The sequence below is a fragment of the Chelon labrosus genome, assembly GCF_963514085.1.
Source record: "Chelon labrosus genome assembly, chromosome: 23".
In the NCBI taxonomy this organism is placed as follows: domain Eukaryota; kingdom Metazoa; phylum Chordata; class Actinopteri; order Mugiliformes; family Mugilidae; genus Chelon; species Chelon labrosus.
The window spans coordinates 4840224-4848832 of record NC_140356.1 but is presented as its reverse complement, the minus strand read 5'-3'; the positions used below and the strand labels follow the sequence as shown (position 1 = coordinate 4848832).

The window sequence follows — 8609 nt, the reverse complement described above, 5'->3', positions numbered from 1 at the left end:
GGTTCAAACATGTTTGCATCTTCATTACACTTGCTAAAGATAATGTCATGTACGTACTTATCTCTTCTGTAATACAGTTTTGACAAAAAGGGAAAAATAGTAGAGATTCATTTGGACATAAAAGTGATCTCGGATTATTCTCTGGAAATCTGGAGAACTGAAAAAATAAGAAGCAAAAACGTGCATCCCTTTGATTTTCCATTGTCATCCAAAAAAAAAAAAAAAGAATTTGAAAAAAAAATTGTTCACAAGTAAAATAATAATAACAGAATAGAATATCCTTTATTGTCATTGTAGAACACAGATTGTACAGTGCAACAAGATTTTGTTTCACTGTTCTGCAAGAGGCTCAGTATAAATTGTAAAAAACACTGTATTAAAAAGATAAAAATAAACAGTAGTAAAAATACCTAAATCTAAGTCAAAACGGAATGGAATTGAATTGACTGTAATGGCTGACCACAGCACCACCCTGGCCACAAATGTCTCCAACAAAGGACACTGACCGGAGAAGTAAATAACATTGACCATCTCGTGACATTACAATGTTCTGCTGGGAAGCTTTTAGACCTGGCATTCATGTGGATGTTACTTTGACATGTAGCACCCACCTAAGAATGATCCAATCAGAAATTGTAATGCAAGAGCCTTTTATTTTGCATAGATCTTGTGACTTGGGAACTACTGTATGGAGCGCATGGCGTAGCATGATTAGGTGAGGACGGCTGATGCTGAGGCTGCAACACTCGGTGAGCTCATGTAGTGAGCAGCCTCTCCCTGGGTGCCAGCTGGTACAATGAATTTCTAAGGCATCCTGATCTCATAGCTTATTAACTGAATATTGTCAATGTTATTCTAAACATTTCAGATGAGAGCCTAGTAAAAAACAAAAAAAAAAGACAAAAAAAAATAAAAACAACCCAGTGCATTGCCTTTATTAATGTGTCTGGCCCAGTGATGGGCTGTGATCTGATGAGAGTGATTGTAATCAGGGCCCTGATTGGACCCACAGTGGGATGACCAATCAGCAGATGGTGTATAATGTAAGGTGCAGCTCTTGAGGTGGTGGCTAGTTAGGTTGAAACTGAGCCCACCCCCTCGGCTGAATGTGTAATAAATATTGATGCGTGAACACAAACTGTGCATCCAGAGAGTAGTCAAATAATTAGCTGCTTCCCAGTGTTCTTTGTGTCAGAGGCATGCATGAGGGACTTCAGAGTGAGCTTTTGTTTCTATCTCAACACATTAAGAAGGGTGCATTTTACAGCTTCAGCCTCAAGGGGGCGTAAACAGCTTTTTTTTTAATTTGCAGCTTTAATTCTTACATTAAATGGGAATTTGCTTTTACTGGTTTTAATGAAATTCAGATAAAATGAGCACTGCATTTGGATAGAAACCTGACTATGGAGCAGTGATTGTTTAAGAACCTAGAGATAAATGTGTTTTCAGTTGATGTTCCAATTAGGGCACACAAACTTTGCCACATTTTATGTGGCAGAAAGTTGGTCTGGATTTGCTTTGGTGGGAGCTGATTAGTTGGGCGATGGGAAGAGGCCTTTCTGTATCAGCTGTGTGCTTGCCAGAAAGTGGTATTTAAGACGTGGTATTTACAACATGATGGACTCAGATCGTATCTCAGTTCAGGTGCTGATCCATTTCTGCTCTTTTGGTTCTGCATGCTTTCTCCTACATCAGTCACTTCCTGATTTCCTGAAGTAGGGGGCTGGCCAAGGGTCGCAAGGAACACAAGTGGGTGAGTTGCACAACTCATTATTAATGCATTAACTTTGCTTTAATTTTATTATGAATTATTAATCAGCTTAAATTAATAATATATATACACATACACATTATTATATACATATAGTAAAACAGATAATCCATAAACAAACACTGTGTCACAATAGGACAAAAAACTGGATCGCGGGACGCGCTGGAACTTTAGTGTCCAGTGTTTAATGCCTGTTCAACCGGACTCTGTGAAGCGTTATGGATCCAGTCCAGGATGATGAGGGTCATGCAGCCAAACATGACCAGGATTCCACACATCAGGAAGAGGGTGGCCTAGAAAGGAAAACAGTTTCACATTTAGCTAATATGTGGAACCAGAGCAACTTAAATGAAGTCTTCGACAATTCAGGATGTGCACTAATGTGCTTCCTGGCTTTCTTTACAAGTTACATTTCAATTGTCTGTTAACTATAAAGCTAGAGCCAGCAGCTAATTAGCTTAGCTTAGCATAGGAAAAGGCTATGCTATATAAGAGAGGCAAACAAGCTAACTGTTCAGCCTCATTCCTTTTATACTAAGCTAACTGGCTAAGGTTTCCAAAGAGTTCCAAGTCTAATCTTTCGATCTAATTCCTTACCCCGATCTTTTGCGCAGACTTCATGGACTCCTTCTTGACCAGTTTGATGTAGAAAGCCGAGGGCAGGATGAAGATGAGCATGGCAGCAGAAGAGGCGCCTGATGGAGGGAAGAACTTTTATGTCACAACAATTTCTTTTTATAACGTACATGACATTACGGCACATTAACACTTGTAAATACCCACCGATGAAGCCAAAGATGTCTCTTATGGTGGGGACGAAGATAACCAGGAGGTTGGTGCCACCCAGCAGGACCACGGTGATGACGATGTGGCGGATCCAGCTGAACTCCTTAGAGGTGCACAGGTGATGGTTGAAGGAAGTGCGAATCTGCACAGCGAGAGACAGAAAGAGAGGTTATCCTACGTGACCTACTATTTCTATTCATCTAGTCATTTACATAACTTGTTGGACACTTACAGGGAAGAGCACCATTGGGACGGTGAGGGTAACGGCGATCAACACGGCCAGACGGACGATCAGTAGGAGAACATCAGACTTATAAACCTTGGCGTAGGTGTGCAGCAGCTCAGGCCCTACTTGATCTGTGTAGAAAGACAACAAAGACGTTTTGAGTCACAAACCAACAAGGGACACTTCCACACTCACATGTTCCCCTGTTACAGCAAAAACCATGCTGTAGACAGTTTAAAAGAATACAGACCAGTTGCTCTCACAAAGAGCATTGAGAGGCATATCAAAGCCAGCCAGGCTCCCTTCCATTTTTGATAGCCACCAATTTCTATACAGGAAAAAACGGTCCACAGAGTACACAATCACCATATCTGCACACAGCATTTCTGTGTAAAAATGTTTCAAAACATTCTTCACACAAGTCCTGACAGCAGACAAAGAGAACCTCATCCAGTCCTCATGTCATGTCATCTGTCAATCGGAACACCCATTCAATGGCTCATTTAAACTGCCACGCAAGACATATACTTGGTGCTCACAGGTAGGGAAGAACTGATTGATACACCAGGTTCAGGGGTGAAATATTTCATTTAACAATGGACAGTCTGGAAAGCTGCTTTCCTACAGTCCATTGAAGCTTTACCATCCAGATCCCGGGGGAGACCCCAGAGTAGACCCAGAATATGTTGGAGGGATTATATATGTGAACTGGCCAGGGAAAGCCTTGTGATCTGCATGACATAGCTGGGGAGAGGAATGTCTGTAATTCTTTGCTTAGTCTGTTACCAATGCTGACTAACCTCAGATTTTGTTAATAACATCCACTGCCCTCTGTACACGTTTGTTGACAAAAACTTAATAAGAGGCCTCCACTCACTATTCAGACCCGGAAGCTACTTCGCCTAACCTTGGACAATTGATCCTAGAGGACAATGACTGCTTGTAAACCCACACTAGTAGGGGATTCTATCCTTTGCTAAAAACAAATATTCAATCAAAAGACTCACCGTTGAAGGTCAGGTATCCAAAGAGAGCGGCGAGCAGGTACATGATGAACATGGCCAGGAAGGACACATTGGCAACGTTCTGCATCTTTTTACGGGAACGGCTGTTTAGGGAAGAAGGGAGAGAATGTATCATTTAGACGACAGTCCAAAACTGATAACAAGTGGGGAATAGGTGATAGGACAGCACCTGTTGTTGGAAAATTGAGAAGCAAGCAGCCAGCGCACACTTACTCTTTGAGCTCTTTGTACATGGGCAGGATGGAGGGGTGGCACACGAAGGCAAAGGTCAAAATGGGAACAGTGTAGACAGTCTGGGAAACAAAAGACAAAAGAAATTTGTACCAAACATTTCACCTAATTTCATTAGTTTTGTTTCAGTCCTCTTGATGTTCAGCATCTTAAAGGTCCTTACCTGGGAGTTCCAGACAAAGTATTTTGGCTTGCAGGTGTCGCTGTAGTCCACGGCAGTGGAGTTAACGGCTGTGGAGTTAACGGCTGTGGAGTTAACGGCTGTGGAGTTAACGGCAGTGATTTCGTTCAGAGCATTGTCGTCAATATGCAGAGGGCACGGGATCTGGAACTTCTTAATGATCACCTGGAGAACCAGAGAGCAATTTTTAGATTACACTTTAAAAATATCTGGAGATGGGTACTGCCATTTTTAATTTGAAGTCTTGTCATGGGGTAAGATCCATAAACCATCCTGTGATGCATCTTCTTACAACCCCATCTCACTGCACTGCCCAATACAACAGGTAGGGATTTCATAGGAAGAGTGGAATGTGTTCTGACTAAGATTCAGCATGTACATGCATGTGCCAAGTAATGATGGCATAAAACAATTTGGTGTGTCAGGAGAGAAGGAGGGTCATACTCACCACAATCAGAAAGAACACCATGCAGAGGAGGGACAGACCACTGGTGTAACCAAGGTAAGCTGAGAGGGGACACAAACATGAGCAGTGAGTTGTTTCTATTTTAAAGCTGTAAAATGCTCCCTTTCTATCACTTCACTCTAGACTGTTAACAGTTTAAGGCTTATTGAAGTCTTGCATGTGTATGTGAGTCACTAACTCCTAACCCAACCGTATTCAGAGATGCTTGTGATTTAAAAACACTCATATACACCACTTACCCAGGTTTTTGGGCAACGAGAGGGGCAGGATAATGGAAACCGTCACGATCAGTACCAGGTAGTCTCCATTAATGTACCATTCTCTGAAACACAAGACACATTGTAAGCAGTGGAACTTATCATGATATGATGTCAAATTGTTTCTTTGTAGCTTGTTTCTATTTTATATTAAAGGACCACTCTTTTACCAGTTTTAGTTAACGCATTACAGAGAGTAATACTCAGTGTTTAATATGTCGACCAGCTAACTGGAATTGCAAATAAGTAATAGTGCTATATTAGTTCATTAAATATTATATAATATAATGAAATGGCCTACGTAGTATGACTGCATTGGCTGATATCTGTAAAGCCCTAAGAGTCGCATCCTGAGATTAAAGCTACGTCAAGGAAATTCTGACCACTAGTAGTGCTATGGAGCATCTTTTTATGAGCCAGCCACCATGTTGTAAACATAAGCTTTGTTTGTTTACAAGACAACTCCATGCGATGCCGTTAAAGACAGCCAAACCAGCCATTTTACCTTTAAGGCACTCTGACTACAAGCTAGTAATATATTTAGTGACTCACCCATTGTTGCTTCCCGTAAAAGCTTGAATGACGATGGGCAGCTCGTATTTGACAATGTAGAGGTAGCTTGACATTGCTGTGTAGACAAAAGAAACTGCAGTTAGTACATTTCACTGTAAAATAAACCAAGTCATGTTGATGCAGGAAACTCCTCTACGAAAATAGTGATCCTTAACATTCATTAAGAGGCCGAGATGTTCAACAAAGGAAAAAGTGTTTTAGTTTGCAGAATAACCATGTGGTAGTTTGTTTCATAACCCATACAAGAACATACTGTGATAACTCTCACCTCCAATGTATTGCATGGAGATGGAACAGGTGGCTGCAAGTTTCCCCCGTAACCCGAAGGCTTTGTAACCCAATTGTTCATAAACCAGCGCACCTTTGAAGAGAAAAACACCTTAAGAATTGCAGATTTAGCATTTAAAACCTCAAATAGGAATTGGGGAGTTTGGACACTTGAATATACAGTATGACAAACTCACCTCCTTCATTGGCCGTCTTCACCAGCAAGTGGACAGAATACAAGGAGAAGAAAGCGACGGTCACAAGGAGAATCCTGTAAACAGACGAGAGGGATCATCAGCTATATGTCGACTCGGACAAAACCAAGAATATCACTGATGAAGTGCTGAACATGGGTCTTTAAAGGCCAACTGAAACAGAATTTATCTTAATCTTAATCTGTTGACTATTTACCAATGAGGCAATAATCCTGAATTAACCAATAAATTATAAACTGTAATAAACTTATATTTAAATTGAATTGCGACATATTTTAACATGATATCTTTATTAAGAACCCCTTTAAAACTTTAATCTAACGATATTGTTCATCACAGAAATCCAGAATTATTCCATGTTATTTGGAAAGGTGGTATTTCTTCTGTCATTTATTTGCATACATAGCGTTGAGTGAAATGCAGCTGTATTATCATATAGAGGGTCACCATTCAGACTTATGCCCAAGTTATGATCAAAAATTGATCTATGAGGCATGTGGTCCAACACAGAACCTCCATGATGAAACCACTGCTAAAGGTTACTTCCACCGTCTTAGAGAGTAACATTAAGGGACATCTAAGCTGAAAATAAAAACGCGTGCCTGCACTCGCCACAGCTGAATCTGAATCTCCTTTGAAACCAAATTGTGCCCACATCTTGTGAATAAATTTCTTGGAAATAATGTTACTATTGTCTGCAGTATTACCAAATCACCTTTTTTAATGAAGCCTAATTAATAATACTTGCTCCGTATGCTTGAATAAATAAATGCTTACACAAATAGGACAATTCCAGTGTTGGCCATGGCAAAGGACAGACCCAGGATGCCACTGCCCATGATGGTGTTGCTCAGGTTGAAGACGGAAATGCCAAAGGAGGCACTGCCCCGATGCTGTGGAGAAAACACAAAGTGGTCACAGTTAGTGAATGATAAACAATCACATGATTGTTGAAAGGAGATACATGTGATGGAGGATAAGAGGAGCTCTTACATATTCAGTCTCATCCTTCTTGCTCGGGTGATGGTCAGGGAGGAAGTTTTGACTCTCTGCATCTACATTAAGGCTATAAAAGGAAATCAAGGAGAAGTAGTCGGAGAAATCCTTGTGATTTAATATACATGATATACGGTTTTCAAAGCATTGTGTGAAGATTTCCAGTATTTTGAAATGAGCCTCACTCGTCCAGTTGCACCTTCTCCGACTCATTGCTGTTGGAGCTGCTGCAGTCATCTTCTTGAGCAGTGCTGAATATGTTCATTTCAGTTTTGGCAGAGCGTTTCTTTTAGTGCATTTTATAACTGGAAAAAAAAGGAGAAAATGGATTTGTAAGTGTATGTATTTTGTATGTGTCTTCCTAATTCTGCCATATAATCAGTCAGTAAGATAGTGGACAGGTAGCTCTGCAGTGTCACGTCATGACACCACCCTCCCCCACACATGTACACGGAAACAGATTCTGACAGATAAGTTCACACCCATTAGAAGTGATTTTTTTTTTTTTTTTTTTTTAGCTAAGGACCTTTAGTAATTGGTAATAACTGCAAGGTCATCTGTGAGATTTAATTTACTGAGAGATACTGTTACTGTGAAGGGTCTGGAACTGTTACATAAATGGATATATTTTTACATTATACAGTATAAATGTAAATGTTGTAGGTCTTCATGAACCTGTATGTGCATATAGGAAATCATCATTAAATATGCGCCTATGTTGCTTTTTAGGTAACAATTCAGTGGCTGAGACAAAACTTTGGTCTATGGTGACATGAGGCAGAAGCACTGTTAATTTTGGACCTGGCATTCATGTGGATGTTACTGAGACATGTAGCACCCACCTAGACCGGACCAGACACCCCCAACCCAGCAGTGACACTCCTTGATGGCAGCAGTCATCCCCAGCAGGATGTAGCCTGACACAGACACACACGCAAAAACAGTGTAGGAACAACTCAATAATCTTTTGAGGTTTACTTAATAAGGAAAAGAGGAGTAATAAAAAGGGGGGTCATTGTAATACTAATCCCTGCGAATGGGGTTTATGGTTTAAGATCTAATCTAAAACACAGTTTCTGGAGATGTGTGGACAGGACCTGTAGGAAAATATCCCTATGAGAAAATTGAAAAACTGATGTAAAAAAAAAAAAAAAAGAATCCTTACCTTTTAAAGATGTGGTAGGATGTCTGTGAAATCCTTCGAGTTAAAAGTAGAAACGTCAATGTCCAAGATTTCTTCAATCTATTTACCAATTAAACTAAATTCCCAGGGATGTTGTTTGCTTGGACAAGAGACTCTGCTGCTGAACAACCAGGAAATTCACCTTTTAATAGAGATGAGAAGTACATCGGCCCATACCTGGAGAGACAAAGAGTAGCAGGGCAGGAAGGAAAGGAGGAGGAGGAGTCTAATCCAGTTGAGGTGGAGGCTGTTTCACACATGCCAGTGGTTTGTGTACAAACAGAGCAGCCTGACTTAGAGGCTCGCACCCAGAAAAACCATAACCTGAATCTCACTCCCTGGCTTCCTCCATCCAAACATCAGAGGACCACCATCAGTCTCCACATCTTTCTTCATCACATTTCTACACCTTTCTCTTTGACTCCCATAATA

At 40.6% G+C, this 8609-nt stretch overlaps 1 protein-coding gene across 3 annotated transcripts; it reads right to left on the bottom strand.

Moving 5' to 3' along the window:
- Positions 1 to 269: 269 nt before the first annotated feature.
- LOC311508812 (sodium-coupled neutral amino acid symporter 2-like) lies at positions 270 to 8609 on the bottom strand. 3 transcript variants are annotated; one of them, XM_084573790.1, is made up of 17 exons: positions 8160 to 8609; positions 7837 to 7911; positions 7180 to 7299; positions 6992 to 7064; positions 6776 to 6891; positions 5981 to 6054; positions 5785 to 5877; positions 5496 to 5571; positions 4926 to 5008; positions 4669 to 4727; positions 4203 to 4385; positions 4022 to 4101; positions 3791 to 3891; positions 2790 to 2914; positions 2555 to 2699; positions 2369 to 2466; positions 270 to 2064 (listed from the first exon to the last, which is right to left on the bottom strand). In XM_084573790.1, the coding sequence occupies exons 3-17, from the start codon at positions 7257 to 7259 to the stop codon at positions 1942 to 1944; spliced, it is 1509 nt and encodes a 502-aa protein (XP_084429916.1). In that variant the 5' UTR covers positions 7260 to 7299; positions 7837 to 7911; positions 8160 to 8609; the 3' UTR covers positions 270 to 1941. The 3 variants fall into 3 exon arrangements, with proteins under 3 accessions (XP_084429916.1, XP_084429917.1, XP_084429918.1); XM_084573791.1 differs by lacking the exon at positions 8160 to 8609 and having other exon boundaries at positions 7837 to 8019; XM_084573792.1 differs by lacking the exons at positions 7837 to 7911; positions 8160 to 8609 and having other exon boundaries at positions 7180 to 7422.

What these genes read in the sequence shown, in the direction of transcription:
- LOC311508812 (XM_084573790.1), bottom strand. Translation starts at nt 7,259, where the DNA reads ATGAACATATTCAGCACTGCTCAAGAAGATGACTGCAGCAGCTCCAAC. An exon ending in GAAGACGGCCAATGAAGGAG is followed by an intron (nt 5,878 to 5,980) that starts GTGAGTTTGTCA and finishes TTCTCTTCAAAG; the next exon opens with GTGCGCTGGTTTATGAACAA. An exon ending in TTTACGGGAAGCAACAATGG is followed by an intron (nt 5,009 to 5,495) that starts GTGAGTCACTAA and finishes CTTGTGTTTCAG; the next exon opens with AGAATGGTACATTAATGGAG.